Below are 17,500 nucleotides of genomic sequence, written 5' to 3'. Positions count from 1 at the left end.
AGTGTTGGAAGGAGCAAACAGGGAGTGCTGGCAAACGTTGATCCAAATGAAGGAAAATACTTTCTATTCTTTGTTCTTCCTCCTGTTGTCTTTCTGGGTTGAGGCCAGATTGATAAGAGGTACAGTCAGTTCTTGAGTGGGTAATGCCATTTTGGGAGAGATCCTGCTGATGTGGGTGGTAGCAACCTCAAAGCCCTGCAGAAAGGCTTTGCAGATCTCTGTTAGCTCTGCTGTTTTAATTGGGTTGTATTAGTTTTTATGAGGTGCTCTAAGGTGTCCCCAGAGTCTTCTGTTCTCCAAGTGAACACCCCCAGCTCTCCCAGGCTGGCTCCAGAGCAGAGGGGCTCCAGCCCTGGAGCATCTTTGTAGCCTCTGGACTCACTTCAACGGGAGATACTCAGGGGTCACAGACTTTACACCCACACTGGGAACTTGCTTTGAAGAACGTCCTGGCGAGTTGAATTCTTAAGAGGTTCCTGATTTATCTGTATCTTAATTCATTTTAATAGGCTGGAGGATCTGCAGGTGCTGTTGATTATAATTCTTGGTGCTCACTGTCATCTGGAATTCATGCACTGACGCACGTCAAGGTGGACATCCAAAGTCAGGGCCCAGCTCCAATAATTCAGCCTTAAAGTTTTCGTCCTTCAGTGTCCCCGTGCACCAGATCAGGGACCTGGGTCTTGCAGTATAAGGGTTGTAATGTGTATTTTAACTCCCTTAGGTTCGCTGGTTTTTTTTTTTTTAAATCCATGCATAATTGGGATTATATCTATCTGAGATATGTAGAAAAAAATGTAAATTTGACTTCAGATACCAGTTAGCATTTGGGTTATCACTGCAAGGCAGGGTTCTGAGTAGGGCTGGTGGGTTTGTGGCTGTTGCAGACGGCTGGGAGTGGTGGTGAGTCCCCAAAACCAGCGGAGATAGCGGCGAAGCGCAGGGAATGCGGCGTGCGGTTTGAGGGTCCCCTGCAGCCAGCCCTAACACAGTTAATTGCCTGTGATAAAACCGACCTCCGAGGCCTGATGGGAGACTTCTTTTATATAAGAAAAAATGTTTTGTAACAATTTCTTGTAAGTGCTAAAATTAACTGACTTTCTTTTAACCTAATTAAAGCTAGAACTGATGATATCACCTATGCTTAATGTTGCCGAACATCTCGGGCAGAGCGTGCTGCCGCTTGGAGCTTGGCTCCATTTTTGCTTCCTGCTTTAAAACATTTAATGTGAAGCATCTGCTCGGTTGTTGCCGGTTCAGGGTGTGCTTGATCTCCCCCGTTCTCAATCTAGAACAGGGTGGTCCTTTCCAACACAGAAGATGCACAGAAACCGGGCTTTTTTTATCTTTTCGGCGAATTTTCTGGTCGTTCTGCTGCCAAACCCACTGATTTGAAACAGAAATATTTATGAAGAGCTCACTCTGATATTAGGAATATTTGTGCTCTCTCGATAGGGCGCAGCTGTAGGTCTTTGAAGAGTTTCATTCATGGAGGGGAGTGGGTCTCTCTGGGGAAGGTCTCCGGGCTGATACAACTCCCGGTGCTGATGAGCACCAGAGCTAACTGTGGTTGTCTTGGCCTGGATGATTCCTGCTAACACCAATGAGATAGAAACGTGCAGGGTGGAATCTGGAGAGAACAGGAATTAGTCTGGAAAAGCTGTGTGTGGGAAACAGGAAGAAAGCAGTGCTGGAATTGGTGACCAGTGTGGAGGTGGAGCAGGAAATCTGCTGTAGAGCAGTGAGGTCAGACTGAGCAGTACAGAGATGGTCCAGACCAGGTGAGGTCAGGAGGAGGGTGGTGGCCAGCATAGAAAAAGGGGAGAATTTAAAGGTGGGCTAAGGAGAGGACTGTGGACGAGGGTCTGGAGTGACAGGAAAAGGGGAATGGCTTCAAACTGCCAAAGGGCAGGGATAGATGGGATATTGGGGAGAAATTCTTCCTGTGAGGGTGGGGAGGCCCTGGCACAGAGAAACTGTGGCTGCCCCTGGATCCTTGGCATTGCCCAAGGCCAGGCTGGACATTGGGGCTTGAAGCACCCTGGGACAGTGGAAGGTGTCCCTGGCCATGGCAGAGGTGGAACAAGATGATTTTTAATGTCCCTTCCCACCCAAACCATTCTGGGATTGAGGGAAGGAGGGCGGCACGGAGCAATGAAGGGCTTGGGGCACTGGGACGCCCCAAGAAGATTGAGGTGGTTGAAGAACCAGAGCTCTGTGGTTGTCCTTCCACCTGGCTGTTGCTTTAACAGAGGTCTTTGTTCCTAATGGGATTCACTGCTGTGAAAACACAATAAATGCTCAGGGAAAGGGAGCCAAGCCCACACACACAGAGCATTGTTTTCCTTGGACGTGTTTCAGGTGTTCCTCGGGAAGTCACCGCCGTGGTCTCGCAGTGCCACATCCCAGGGCAGGATCTTGTTTGAAATCTGTGTCTCCCTGTATAGGATTCCAATCAAAACTTTAATGGTCCAGGGCAGTCAGTAGCATTTAATGACCTTCAGTGCTATCACTTGAGTCTTTTGGGCATTGACATTGATTTTCCTTATCTTGGCATGTGGAGACAGGAGTCTCACTCCATCCTTTGAAGTGTTTGCTGGTACACACCAGGAGCACAGAATAAGCAGGGAGCAGCTTTGCAGGGATCATCAAACTTGGGCAGACCCAGTTTGGTCCCCAAATTTAATATCATTATTTCAAAAGTCGGGAAAAGAAATGAGGCTATTTGGACATCTTTGTATTTACTCAAGAGGTGTGTTTATTTATTATTTATTGTAGCAGTAATTTAATTTATTCATGTATTACGTATTTAATTATATATTTATTTGTTATATTATTTATTTGGGATTCATGTCATGTGTATGATGCCCAGATCTCTGTGCAGGTGCTTCTTTCCCAGGGTTAAAGAGGGGATGCAGAATTTCTCACCAGTCAGATCCATAAGAATTTGCATCCTCCGGAACAGATAAAAAAACAGTAAGGAAAACATTGCACAGGTTGTATGACAAGGAGTTAGTCTTACTCCACTCTGAGTTGTTGTGCTCCTCCTTAAATGCATCAAATTTTTCTTAATAGGTTTTAAAAGGAGCAGTGTCGGGGCTGTTGGACAGGAATTGGGGGTTATTGCTGTTCGTCGCAGCTCTCATCCCTGTTTTAATCTCTCCCTACCATCATACAGCCACTTCATTTATAAGCAGCTAAATTAAACTATGTCAGGATGTGCTTCCCCATGAATTTTAAACCTAAAAAGGCGCTTTGTTCGTTGATTCAGTTGTGGGGAAGAAATGCAACAGAGCCACCCGGCTATTTGAACTCTTTATTTGCCACATTTACAATATTAATAACACTGTTTCCAGAAGTTGTCACATCAAGTAAAAGATCTTCATTCCGGGCTGTCTTTTGGGGCCAAATCGAGACGGGATGCATGCATTTAATAAATTGTAGTCTCAAGTAGTCATTTTGGTAAATAATTAGCTTGGGTGGAAGAATAAGTTAGCATATTGTATGCATCTAATGCTGCAAATGTACACACAGCAAACTTTGCTATTAATCAACAGTCAAGCACTGTAAGTTGGGTCTCATACATAATGAATTGTCCTTAAACCCCCTGGGCTTCATTGATAGAAAAATAAGAGAAAACACGAGGGTAGTAAGCTTTAGAATAAAATTTAACGAGATTGCTCTGCATCCCGTAATCGGTTTGGAGTCATTAGAGACCAGATAATTCAGCTGCAGTTTTGGGGTGGCTTTAGCCTTCATCTATCAAAGAAAGGCTGCTTAAATGACATTTAGGTGTGGATAAAACACATTTTTTGGTTAATTTCACAATGAAGGCTCCAGTAAAAACATCGACTCACTCTGCATTACTATGGAACAAATAATGCTACCTCACTGAGTCTCATTTTAATGTTAATTTTTGTGTGCTAATCATCACTGATTCTTCCATTTGAAAAGTAACACACCAGTTATTTCTCAAAGAAAAAAATGGTTTGGTAAGACAAGCACAGATCTATATAATTGTAAGAAAAAGACAGCCTTCAGTTTTCAGACAGTGCAACATTTTCTGTGGTGAATTCACATGTGTGAGAGTTATGTGACAACTTGTCTTCCATCATTTGCTGATGAAACAAAAAAATGCCATTTAAAAACCAATAATTTTTAAATTATCCTGGCCCTTCATATGTATTTCATGGCAAGAGTTACCATTCAGGTCCTAGAGGATCAACAGTGACTTCTGCAAATGTAAAAATTTACTCTAGTTTAGGAGCTCTGTTATTAACTATTTATATATATATATAAAACTTATATAAATACTAAGAATTATCTATACTAATGACACTCACAGAGCTCCGTACCCACAGTCACCAGGCACTTCCCACCATTGGGGAAGAAAATCACAATAAAAACCCACAAAAAGATTAAAAATAAAGGTAAAAGTACAAAAAGACAAAAATATAAGTTATAAAACATTACCAAAAAATTAAAAATTGAACAATTGGAATGAATAATGTACTCTGAGTCTGCCCACATGTATCAGTGGCACTTTGTTGACTCCAGGCTAGGAGGAGTTGCAATTTTTTTTAGTTGAGGAGCTTTTTTCATTTCTGTCTTAACCCAGAAAAAAACATTGAAAATTTTTAAATTGAAGTAGAGGGGACTCTTCACTGGCTCAGTTTCTAAACCTCTCCTTAGCAAGCCACTGAAAGGTGAGGTAGTCTTCCAGGGATAAAACACTCAGGTGTGTGTGGCTGCGGGCAGTGGAAGTGAGATTTGGATGTTACAGTCAACCAATCAATTGTATTTAAAATATACAAATATTTTATAAATAGGCATCTATTTTATAAATATGTTATGGGAGCTGCTACAACGCTCTCATGGTATTTATTTATCCTAAGGAAGCTTCCAGCTCCTGGCTTTCCCCCCAGGAATGTGCCAGCTGAGTCGTTGTGTTACATCCTCTTCCTTTCAACACTGCTCAAGGTCCACCTTGTTTCCCATAAGTTTATGAAGGACTGAGGCAAAAAGTAGCTCAGAAATAAATAATGAGCATCCTGCCACTTTAGAGCATGGCTTCTCCCAGCATTGCTCTGCTTTTCATCATGGTTAAGCTGTTTGGGATGATCCCGAAGCCAGTCTGCTGCTTATGTGTTTATTTTGGAAGCGCCTTAGCAACTTCCAGTTCTTGGCAGCGGCTTTGGAAGGAGCCCATTGAACTGAAACAGGTGGTGTTGCTGCTTTTCTCCCCCTCTGCTAAAACCTGCTTTCCCTTCCTTTCAGCCCATGCAAACACGAGGAGACACCAGAGAAGCAGGGCTGGGATGGAGCTTTGGGAAGACACCTCTGAGCTGTGGGGATGCAGGAGCCAGCTGGCTCCCCGGGCCTGGGCAGGCTCTGAGAAGGGCTGTAACGGAAGGAAGTATATAGGATTGCAGGAGGAATGGTGAGGAATAGCTGTGGTGTGTGAAAACCCTAATCCTGTGGTGGATTGCCATGTTGGAACTGATCTTGGGCTCTCTTGGGCATCACCACCACGAGCTGGAGATGTGCAGCACCAGCAGTGGGTGCCTGGCCTGAAAAAAGGCTCTTTGTGAGACACATCCAACTTGAAAAAAATATACATTTATTTCTAGATGTCTTTAGATAGCTTAAAACAAGCTTTTATTTCTGTTGGAGGTGTCTGTAGTTTTAATGAAGCATCCCCCTGTAAAGCCATATTGGTCATATCCATTTACCATCCCCAAAAAGTTCAGGCATGGAACAGACATGTGACCCTGCTGACATATTGGAGGGCACCGCATTCCTGCAAACAAAAGAATTCTGGGTCAAAAAATAAAATAAAATAAAATAAAATAAAATAAAATATGAAATATAAAATAAAATAAAATAAAAAATAAAATAAAATAACATATAAAATGCACACTAAACCCCAACAGCAATGATTGACTGTTGACCAGGTGAAAATACAAAAACCTCCACTTTGAATTTTTTGGGATGCCAGGCAGCAGCCAGCATAATTCAGGAATGCAAACAAGTGTAGTGACAGCCTCTGATGAAAGTGGAAGCAGTTTAAATAATACTAATGTGGTTTAAATAAATGTTTCTTATTATTCCAACCCCACTGCAGGAAAAAAAAGGCATTGATGCTTTTTAAGGAAAAATAAAAAAATTTTCCGGGGTGAAAGCAAAGCAGTCATGTTTCTTGTATATTTTGTTTAGGGTTTGGGGTTTTTTATTTTTCGATGAACATGCTTATGTTATTTTCCTGTATAAAAGTAAAATTGCATCTTGTTGAATCACAGGTGTGAGACAAACTTTCCATAGGTAAACCAGTGAATGGCCACTTTGGCTACCACCTTGTGTGCTGCTGGTGCCTCTGTGATTCTTTCCTTTGGGATCACCCAGGGCAGCACATTAAGTAGAGCCCTTTTTGCTTTTTCACTCCTAAAGTTTAGGCCCAGGTAGTTAATATGAGTCTTAGATGCGTATTTTTCTCTAAATTTCAACTTTTTCCTGTCCAGCTTGACTTAGAGGGGCTCAAAGATCCATGCCTGGGGTAGGGTGTTGAGAAACCTTCCAAGAAATCAAACACTGAGCAGAGGGATTTCCTTCCAGGGGGGAATTTCCCATGATGTAACTCCTCTGCTCTTCTTGAGAATGTTTTGAGACCACTTTGACTCTGCTTTCTGAAAGGTACTCAAGGCTTTGAAGCCTGAGAAGATCCTTTAAAAGCCAGCTGGTGTTTTCAGTTGGATGTTTAATGCCGAGGTAGTTTGTAGAAGGAGTGCTGCTATGCAGCTTTGGAAAGGGAGAGGGGAGGAGGGAAGGGCAGGAGCAGGAGGAGAGCCAGCAGAAGACACCCATGTATGAGTTCTGTGCCTTCTTTTTCTTTATTAAAGCCGTCAAATTCCCAGGAATAGCTGTTGCCATCTCTAGCCAAGCAAAATTAATGTGAAGGTTTTCCTTTTTTTTCAACTCTTTGCCAGTTTGAAGCTCTGGGAGTGTGTGTTGGCACACTCCAGAGTGTGGAGTTTGTATCCTGCAGGAAAAGAGGTCAGTGCATTCTTGGAAGGCAAATTCATTTCTGCCTTGCAGAGCGTTCCCTGTCCCTGCCAAGGTGGAGGTGGCCATGGAGGTGGCAGGTGTTGGGAAAGCCTCTGGTGTTGAATTGCTGGGAGAATGGTCCCACCAAAAACATCTGGAGAAGTTCAGCAGTGGCAGGGCACTGCACTTAAAAACAGCAATTAAAAAGAAATTTAAAAATAAATTCTATCCAAACACTCCTGCCAGGGAACACCTGGTAGAAGTGAGAAATGTGTGTGTGTGATGGCTTGGCTCAGAATGGAACCTTAAATCCCATCCAGTGCCAGCCCTGCCATGGGCAGGGACGCCTCCCGCTGTGCCAGGCTGCTCCCAGCCCCAATGTCCAGCCTGGCCTTGGGCACTGCCAGGGATCCAGGGGCAGCCCCAGCTGCTCTGGGCACCCTGTGCCAGGGCCTGCCCACCCTGCCAGGGAACAATTCCCAGTTCCCAATCTCCCATCCAGCCCTGCCCTCTGGCACTGGAAGCCATTCCCTGTGTCCTGTCCCTCCATGCCTTGTCCCCAGTCCCTCTCCAGATCACTTGGATCCCCTTTAGGCCCTGGGAGGTGCTCCCAGAGTCTTCGTGGCTGCTCCCCACCAGTTTTGGGGGTGACTGATGATGGTTCGGTGCCCTTGGTCTGCAGCTGGAGGCAGAGCCTGGAGCTGCTGCTCCTGGATCCATGAGGAGATGGAGTTTTTCTGTTTTATGGTCACATTACAGCCCAAATGATTTCCAGACTCCCAAGAATGGGAAACAGGATGATGTGAAAAACATAAGGCATGCGTAGCTTTGAGCGCTCTCTGTGCTCTTCTGGATAAATGGAGCAGAAAAGTCTCCCCACTTCTCTCCCAGGTTTCAGAGGAGTTACTGTCAATATATTCTCTCATTATTATTTTGTTGTAGCTCCAACAATCCCCAGTAAAACAGAGCCACATTCTGCTGTGTCGTACCTATGTGAAATAAGGGATTATCCGTGGTGTTGGGAGCTTGGTTTGAAGTCCATGTCATGGGCATTCGTGTAAAAAAGTTTGGGCATGGATTCTCATACCTTTTTCCTAGCAAAGGTATTATTAATCAGAAAAGTAGCATGAAGTAGACATCGGTTTTGTAAAGCAAATTGATCCTACTTCACACACAGAAAGAAAATAAAGAATCAAAGGCATTAATTTAATAAATAAATTCAAAGAGAGAAATAAAATTGCACTCAACACCTACTGAACTGGATCCAGAGCTGGTTCTGCAGATTTGCTTTGCCTCTGCTCCAAGCCGTGGACTCCGGTGCGGCTGGAGTGTTTTAATTGTCCGTCTCTGCGTCCCTCCACTTCCTCATCAGTAATTGCATGGCCTTCAGTGGTTCACAGTTAATCAGAGTCGGGGCTGGGGCATGGCAGAGCTGTTGGATCAGGCACCAGGCGAGCGAGGGCTCTGCGTCTGAGGGCAGCCGTGCCCGGGCCCCCGGCGCATCCCTGCTCCTGTCCGCAGGCTCCGCTGATGATCCCGGCGCGCCCGGCTCGGTGCTGGGCTGCATCAGGCACTGGAGATGTTGGGTCTCTCTGCAGAGCTGCCTCGAGGCTGAAGCAGAGCCGGGCTCTTTGATGCCGCTACTGGAACATCTCTTGGTTCGTTTGCTTTGGCTTTTGCTCAGAGGAGTCTCACAAAACCCTTCCCCCTCCTTGCGGCACGCTCAGGAATCAGGGTTCGTTTGTTCTGTCGCCGTACCTGGCTGGCACAGTTGCTCTGGTTTTCTCTTCCCTTGTCTCAGGTTCACAGGTATTTTGATATTGCCACAGTTTTCTCTCAGTTTTCCTGCTTTGGGGCACATCCAGCCTCTCACCAGGAGACTCTGCTGTTGAGGTCTAGCACTGAGGAACTTCTGGCTCTGGCTTTATTTCCAGCTGGGAGAAAAAGCTGCAAGAATCAGGAAACCTTTGGATGGCCCATCCTTGGTGGGGAGGGCTCTGGATATGAGGAGCTTGCTGGCAGGGGTTGCTGTTCTGGCCGTCGCCCTTGGTGTTGTCTCCATCATGTCTCATGGAGGCTGTTTTTTTATTGCTATCCTCACACAGGTCTCTGCAGTTTTGAGTGACCCCCCCCAACTGCACCCCAGCCTTGGGAAGCACCAGGAGAGCACCATCACCCCTTTCCCAGCACTGCTCTGCATCCCTGAAAACATCCAGCTTGGAAAACACAGCTGGATACATGCAAATTCGGGGTTCCCTTTCTCATTGCTCTCATCCACACGTTGCTCTTGCAGGGGAAAAGAATAAAAAGGAGCAAGGGAGGAAGCACATTCTCATTTACAGGTGCTTTCTGCTTGCTCACTTTGCTCCTCAGCCCCTGCAAGCACGAGCTGCCATTGAAAATCAAATGAATTCTCAATTGCTTCCTTCCAATTCAATCAGGGGAGGGAAGCAGAGGCCTGCCACGGCGCTGGAGGAAGCGGGGCCGGGGAGGGCACGGAGCGGCAGAGAGCTGCTTCCTTCCCTCCTTCCCCAGGGATGGGCCCTGGGGACAAGGGACTGTGCCCCTGGGGGACACGGAGGAGGAGCCTCACCTCCATCCACCCTGGAAGCACAAGGATGTGTCAGCCACCACGGGCTTGGGTGGTGGTCTTGCTCCCTGACATTTCCCGTATGGCTTTTTCCTCACACCAGTCTTCCATGGATTTTCCTACGCGTGTTTATAACATTGTGTCATCTTTGCATTTGTAGAGGTGGTGAGGGTGAATTTTTGTTGCTGCTGTGAGGAATCCCTTCACTTCTCTCTGAGAAGAAAAAAGACCTGACTCGAGATGAAATGTTTCGAGGTTTTTATTTTGCTGATAGAGTGTGAATATTTGGTTTTACCACAGAATCACAGAGCTGTTTTGGTTGGAAGGGACCTTCCAGATGGTGATGTTCTGCTCAAGGGACACTTTCTGCTAGACCACGTTGCTCAGAGTCCTGTCCAGCCTGGTTTTGTCATTTTTACCCTTGTAATTTTGCATTTCTCTGTGTCTCAGCAGGGCAGAGTCCTCGGTGGCTTGCGAGGTGTGCGAGGGGGCCGAGGAGATGACAGAGCCCCTGCAGCAGTGCACGGCCTGGCTCCGAGCCTACTTCTGTGAGCCAGCGACCACGGGGACCCTGCCCGTGCCAGCCTTCCACCACCCCCTGCTCCAGAGAGGTCAGTGCCACTTCTCCCTGCCCTCTGCCATCAGCCACCAGCACTGGCTCCCACCCTCCTTCGTCCTTGGTCTATAAAATGATGTGGTTCAGCTGCCAGCACCGAAAGGTTGGGGTGCAAACACACCCGAAGGGTTGTGAGCTGCTCAGTGAGGTGGTGGCTACTTAAAGTAGCTTTTGGCCAGCAGAAAGGGGCGTTGAGGCTTTGACATCACTCTCCACAACTCCCTGGCTGAAGGTGGGGTCTGGCTCTGCTCCCAGAGAACAGGAGGAGTGGAAATGGACTCACATTGCAACAGCAGAGATTTAGGTTGGAGATTAGGGAGAGTTTCTTCTTGGAAAGGTTTGTCCAGGCCTGGCACAGCTGCCCAGGGCAGGGGTGGAGTCCCCATCCCTGGAGGGATTTAAAAGCCCTGTGGATGTGGCATCTGGGGACATGGGTGGCCTTGGCACTGCTGGGAATGGTTGGAATTGATGGGCTCAGAGGGATTTTCCAACCTCAGTGATTCCCTGATTCTGTGGTTCTGTGTCCCTGTCAGCAGAAAAGTGCCAGGGAAGCAGTCAGGGATAGGCTGTGTCAGGTCACTGTGGTTTTATTCCCCAAAGTTATCATAGATAATATGCTGATATTTTTAAACAAAGGACAAAGAGAATTGTTATCAAGAAGTTGTGTTATTTATGAATCTGGCTAAAAGCAACACCTGAGAAAAGTTCCTCCTCCCCATTCCCCATTTATTATCCGTGTTTCTGAAGGCCTCCTAACAGAAATCAACCACTTGGAATGAAACTGGTAGTAATAATAATAATAATAATAATAATCTCAGAAGTCTGATGTTTGCAGTGCCTTCTTGCCTGCCCCAAATGTCACCATTTCTCAGTGGATAAGGGAGTCTCAGGATCTGTGAGCTTTGCACAGCAACTTCGTTTCCATGAGCATCCTCTGTACTTACTTTCCCCTGTTATGTGAATTCCCCAGTGCCAGATCCTTCACAGTCAAATTCCAGGGTGGTACTGAGGAATTTTCTTATTAGCTGGGATGAAATGAAGTGCCACGTTGTGGAAACTTTATCCTTGAGGTGGATGTGAACAGGCAAAGCTGGGTAGGAAATATTACTGCTGCTGCTCCTGCCATCTCTGAACAACAGCAGGGGAATTCTGCCTCCCAGATCATCCATCAGAAGATTATAAAACATTTAAAATCATGCTTTTTCTTTTCATTAGTTTTCCTAAATGGGCTCCTGAATTCCTTTTAGCTTTGTGAATGAAAATCCTTGGTTGAAGCTCTGCTGACGTTGTTTTAGATGCTGGTTTGGGGTTCAGACCTGAGAGGTTTGACTTTGTGGGAGACTTGGTTCCTCCCTAGGACACAACATTCCTGTGCAGGCAGCACTGAAGGGACTGAGGATCCTTTAAAAGAGGAAAAATAAGGATATTTGTTAACAGGAAGCTTCTTGAGGGAAACAGTCATCACCCTTGAATTTTTGGGGAGAGGAGGGAAAGTTCTTCAGCACCATCTGAGCTCAAAACCCAGCCAGGAGCTGTGTCAGGGATGGGACGTGGCTGTGAGCATCAGCTGAGGGTCCCTGCAGCACCCGTTGCCTTGTGAGGGGTGGCACTGGTGGTCCCACTGACCTCTGGTGCTCAGGGGTTTGGGTTTGACCACCTGGAGCACGGGCAGGGGCTGCAGGACAGCGTTCTGGTTTCAGCACCTGCGTGTTCAGGTTGTTTTCATTTAGCTCCATCATTTGCTCTTGGCCTGGGCCCAAGTGTGTGTTTTACTGGGGGAAGGCACCTCCCTCATGGAAACTCTAATGAAGAGTTAATTGGCTCCAATCACAGCAATGTGAGAGCATTTCTGTTCTTCTGTGACTTTCTCCTACTAATACTTTCATAAAATAGAAAAAAAATTACGTTGGAAGGAATGTGGAAATAGATGTCAAAAATTTGAAGGAGCTGGTTTTAAGAGTTATTTAGGAGAAAGGTGAGGTAAAAATCAAATTATGATGGATTGCACTTCAGTTTATCTGCACATCAGAATTGCAGTTTTGCTAAATCAGGAATTTGGTATTTATTTACTTTTATACATTTACATTTGAAAGTGCCTACTCATTTCTCCAGGCACTTAAAAACGCAGAACAAACATCAGTGAGAGCACGAGGATCCGAAGCCAGAAAGGCTTTTTCTCATCACTCTGATTTTCTTACGTTTCTGTTCAGCAGCAGCTCTTCAAATGGGGCCCTGAGCAGCCTGGGACAGTGGGAGGTGTCCTTGCCCATGGCAGAGCTGGAATTGGATGGGCTTTAAGGTCCCTTCCAACCCAAACCAGGCTGGAATTCTGTGATTCCATCATCATCAAAACCTTTGGCTGTTCTTTCCTCCCCTTCCCTGTAAATACGGCCACTGATAGTGGGTTCTTTGATAGAGGATTCGAGTTCCATCCTCAAGTCCTTTTGTGGTCAGGACTGACTATTGCATAATTTCTTCCTAATCAGTGCTTATGTCAAATTTTATTTTATTTTTCTGCACTAACTTCATCTGAGGACAGGAAGGGTTTTGCCTATGTCATAAAACGCACTAAAAACATTCCTTATTCAACAAAAAAAAACAAGTAAGTGCTTTTGGGATGAAACACTTCTGAATTCATGGTCAGTTTTCTGCAGCTGCCTTTGTGCCAGTTGGGAGGCATAGTTCCTTGTGGAGAGAAAAATCATGACAATCAACTCTGAGATAACAAAAGCAGAGAGATTTGCAGATTCAGACGGTAGCGATGTTCTGCCTTATATTTACTCTATTAAGAAATTCTATAAAACTTCTGTATTTGCTTTTTCAGTGGCTCCTCCTATGTCTTAAATTTTTCTGAAGTGCCTTCAGTTTTCTAAATTACTGTTAAATGGGGGAAACGTCAAAAACACTTAAAGTACGAAATTAACCATTCCTCTCGTAACTTGGCATTGGTGAAGGTGGAATCTGAATCTTGAGGCAGGCAGGAAAATCATGGAATCATGGAACCATTAGGGTTGGAAAAGACCTTTAAGATCATCCAGCCCCAGCACCATCACTGTGGTCACCACTAATCCATGTCCCCAGCTGCCACATCCACATGGGTTTTGAACATTTTCAGGGGTGGTGACTCCACCACTGCCCTGGAGAGACTGTGCCAGGGCTGGACAGCTTTTCCATGAAGAAATTTTCCCTAATCTCCAATCTAAACCTTCCCTGGCACAGTTTGAGGCCATTTCCTCTCATCCTGGTTCTTGTTCCCTGGGAGCAGAGTCCGACCCCACCTGGCTCCCTGTCAGGGAGTTGTGGAGAGGGAAAAGTTTGGTTTCCCAACAACTCCAGGAGTTCTCTCCGTACTGGCTCTCCAGTTTATATGCAGCCAATATATTTATTTTTAAGCATAATTGAAAATGTGGAGTTTTCAACAACCTGTGTCCTGGCCAGCACTCAGTGCGGAATTTCACTGAGCAGAGAGAAAGTCAGGTTTTCCCACTCCTCTGAGTGGGACACCTCAGAAAAATCCCTGAACATTCCTAATGGGAAATGATGACTTGCTCTTAATGTATCCTGGTCATTAGCCCCCTTTCTATATGAAAAAGAAGATTGGACTGTTACTATTTCGAGGGCTGTGCACGGGGGTGGGTGATTTGTGGGTCCGGAACACGGGGAGGGCGATGCTAAATTGGTCCCTCCTGGCTTTGCTGCCTTGCCCTTGCTGTGCTGTGCCCTGCAGCGGGGCAGAGCGTGTGGCACAGACCAGATGGCTCATTAGGGCCCAGGAGCAGAGGAAATTGGAGGCACACCAGAGTTTCCCTTTGCCCTGTGACGAGCAGCAGCCCCGGGGTTCTGCTCCTTGCGTGCTGTGCCGTCCTCACCGGATGAGTCCTTCAGATCCCTGGGGGTGGAGTTCCTCCATCAGGGCCGTGTCCTGAGGGTGCAGGCCTGGAGCAAAGCTGAGCCTTTCCCTCAGTCCAGCTCAGTCCTCCTGTTCCTTCAGATGAGCTGGGAATTCCTGCGTTGGGGCTTAGAGGTCTGGAAGTGGGGTTAGGGCACTTTTGGTTTTAAACTGAAGGACCATCGGTTTATGTTGGATATTGGGATGGAATTGTTCCCTGGGAGGGTGGGCAGGCCCTGGCACAGGGTGCCCAGAGCAGCTGGGGCTGCCCCTGGATCCCTGGCAGTGCCCAAGGCCAGGCTGGACATTGGGGCTTGGAGCAGCCTGGGACAGTGGGAGGTGTCCCTGCCCATGGACAGGAACATGATGGCCTTTAAGATCCCTTCCAGCCCAAACCATTCCATGATTCTGCCACATTCCAAGCCAAAGGCAGAGCCCAGCTGTGCAGAAAGATCCAGGAGGAGCAGCCTGGGGATGGAGAGCAGGGAGGAGAGCTCTGCAGCTGAAATTCCCCGTGCATGGTGTACGTTATTCATCCAAGAGGGGATATTGATGAAACACCTCATACATAATGGGAGCACAGAGCCTTCAAAGGAGCCGGGAGCGGCTCCATTCTCCCTCCGAGGTGACGTAGCCAGGCCTGTAATCAATAATTACCCTGTGATTTCCTGCTCCTTCAGACACTCACACTGCTCAGCATGGGCTGTGAACCCCTCCCAGCCCTGCCTGGGGGTGGTGGGAACACAGGGAAATGCCAGGTGTGGGCTGAGGAAACTCCTCAATTTCTGTGTCACCTGCGTGGAGTCAGAGTCATCCCTTGATTCACTCTTCTCTTGGGTCTGCGGGGCTGTGGGATCTCTACCATAACTACGTCCTCAGTACTCTACACCCTTCCAGGAGAGGCACTAACACCTCTCTTTTACTGGTTTTGCACTTTCTAAACTGTAAAAAAGTGCCAGCCTGCAGCAAATTAAGAAAGAAAAGTAGATTTTCTGTATTTTCTGACTGTGACTCAGCAAAGGCCAGAGTTTTTCCTTATTCTTTTTATGGTCAGAATGCTTAAATCACGAAATTGTGGGACTGTTGATTTGTCTGCTTCTGAGATGACAAATTCAACATCCCCTGGTGCATATATTTAAAAGGGATTTCAGTGGCTGTGCTGCTCACCCTAATTATGGTATCCTGAGAGTAAATTTTTCCCACATACAACTTAGCCAAAGACTTCTCCAATATATAAAAATTACTTCAATAAGAAAATCATTTACATTACTAAGATGAATTACAGATATGTTTTCCTTTCCTTTAAATTACAGTAAAAAAAAACCCATAAGAATCATTGACTTGGTCGAGATATTGTCAAGTAAAGCTGGAAAGTTTGAAGCTTCAGGTGCCAGTTTGTGGATAAACTGTCTGGAACTTTTTTAAGTACCTATTGTCATACTGCAGGCGCACACATGTTCAGGTTCAAAGTATTTAGTCACTCTTGTGGTGACCTTTTTGCTCAGATGTCATTCAGTTGAGACTTATGATCAGATTTTGCATCAGGGACCAGTCCATGGGATTTCCTTCCTTTATCATATAGATATGGATATAGATGTAGAGGTAGATGTAGAGGTAGAGGTAGAGGTAGATGTAGAGGTAGATGTAGAGGTAGAGGTAGAGGTAGATGTAGATGTAGAGGTAGATGTAGAGGTAGAGGTAGAGGTAGATGTAGAGGTAGAGGTAGATGTAGAGGTAGAGGTAGATGTAGATATATATCTATATTTAAAGCATAGCCATCCTTAATAGGAAGAGCAGCAAACTCAGCCGACAGGGAGAGCAGGAGTCCCGGTGTCATCGCTTCATGGTTCCCTTATTTCCAGTAAAAACAGGAAGTTCAATGAATTAATCTGGGAAAGGGGGAATCCAGCAGGAGGTTGTAGAAACTGCCAGAGGGCAGGGCTGGATGGGAGATTGGGCAGGAATTGTTCCCTGGGAGGGTGGGCAGGCCCTGGCACAGGGTGCCCAGAGCAGCTGGGGCTGCCCCTGGATCCCTGGCAGTGCCCAAGGCCAGGCTGGACATTGGGGCTGGGAGCAGCCTGGCACAGTGGGAGGTGTCCCTGTCATGGCAGGGGTGGCACTGGGTGGCCTTTAAGGTCCCTTCCAACCCAAACCATTCCCTGATTCTGTATTTATATTTTGCAGTCTTGAGCTGTGCTGTTCACTTGCTGAGGAGGAAGCAGGACTTGTCCTTTCCTAGGCAAATAAAAACTGTCATTTTTACTCCTGATTTATGCTGCAATCTGTGAAATTCTCTTAATTTTCTAGTGGAGGTTCAATTCATTAAAGAAAAAAAGTTGAGAAATGTTGCTGATTTTCCCTTTCTCAACCCTGCAGCTTCATCAGACATGCAAATACATTTCTATTTAGGCTTTTAGGAAGTGTTAAATATGAAATAATCTGCTCGGAAACGTTTGTACTTCACATATCTGGACATGGCAGATTCAAGTGCAGAGAGATGACAAGCTTTCCTATTTCTGTCTGCCAACTCAAAATTCAAATTCCAGAGACTGGCATCTTCTTTTATTACCATTTCATGTGAGAGGAGTTTTGATAAGGAGAAAGTCACTGTTTTGTGAGACATTTAATGGATTTTTACAATCCAATACTTTCCTACAATTTTCTGCAAACAGAAATCAATCCTCTCCAACCTTCAAAAATGGAAACAACAAAACCCCAAAATAGCCCAGTTACTTTTATATCTCTCATTCTTTTTCCAGCCCACTTGGCCCATTACTTAAAAACAAAACTAAACAAAAAAAAAAATCAATACAAATGCATTTTGGACCAAAATATCTGCAAAATTCCTGACCCAATTCCTGTTGAATTCAGACCAAAATTCCCATAATTTTCAGTGGAGGCCTGTGTGGTTTTAAGTATATCTTACATACTCTTATTGGCGTTCATAGGATCAATTGTCTGCCAAATGTGAGCCACTGAGGACAATTCAGGCCCTCTCAGGTGCAAATTTCCTTTTTGGCAGCACCAATTCCAGATACTCGTGGGGTTTAGGTGGAGCCTTTCAGGGTAACCATCACTGATGTGACCTCGGAAGAATCATGGAGAAAGCAGTGTGTCTGTCCTGTCGTGGGGAAAGCAGTGAAAGGGTCATTTGCTTTCTAAAATTCATTGTATTTTCAGCTGGACAATCCTTTCTTGCCAGTATTCTTAACATTATTACAGGCAGGCCATAATTAGAATAAAGGAGCATTTTATAAATAGGCTTTATTTAGGTAAGAGTGGGTTGAAGATCCTCAGCCAGTGTTCACCTCTACAATGGCAATATTTTTACTTGTTCTCAGAGAATTTGAGGATATTCAATATT

At 45.7% G+C, this 17,500-nt stretch overlaps 1 protein-coding gene across 3 annotated transcripts in view; it reads left to right on the top strand.

Moving 5' to 3' along the window:
* Positions 1-17,500, top strand: part of MGMT (O-6-methylguanine-DNA methyltransferase) — a 138,406-nt gene that overhangs the window by 97,226 nt on the left and 23,680 nt on the right. For all 3 annotated transcript variants that reach the window (XM_032116460.1, XM_032116459.1, XM_032116458.1), the window contains exon 4: positions 10,082-10,242. In XM_032116460.1, coding sequence (XP_031972351.1) covers positions 10,082-10,242 — 161 coding nt within the window. The remainder of the gene's footprint in view (positions 1-10,081; positions 10,243-17,500) is intronic.

This window comes from Corvus moneduloides, chromosome 8, assembly GCF_009650955.1.
Source record: "Corvus moneduloides isolate bCorMon1 chromosome 8, bCorMon1.pri, whole genome shotgun sequence".
Lineage (NCBI taxonomy): Eukaryota > Metazoa > Chordata > Aves > Passeriformes > Corvidae > Corvus > Corvus moneduloides.
The sequence above is the reverse complement of the archived record's forward strand: the minus strand, read 5'-3'. Positions and strand labels throughout refer to the sequence as shown.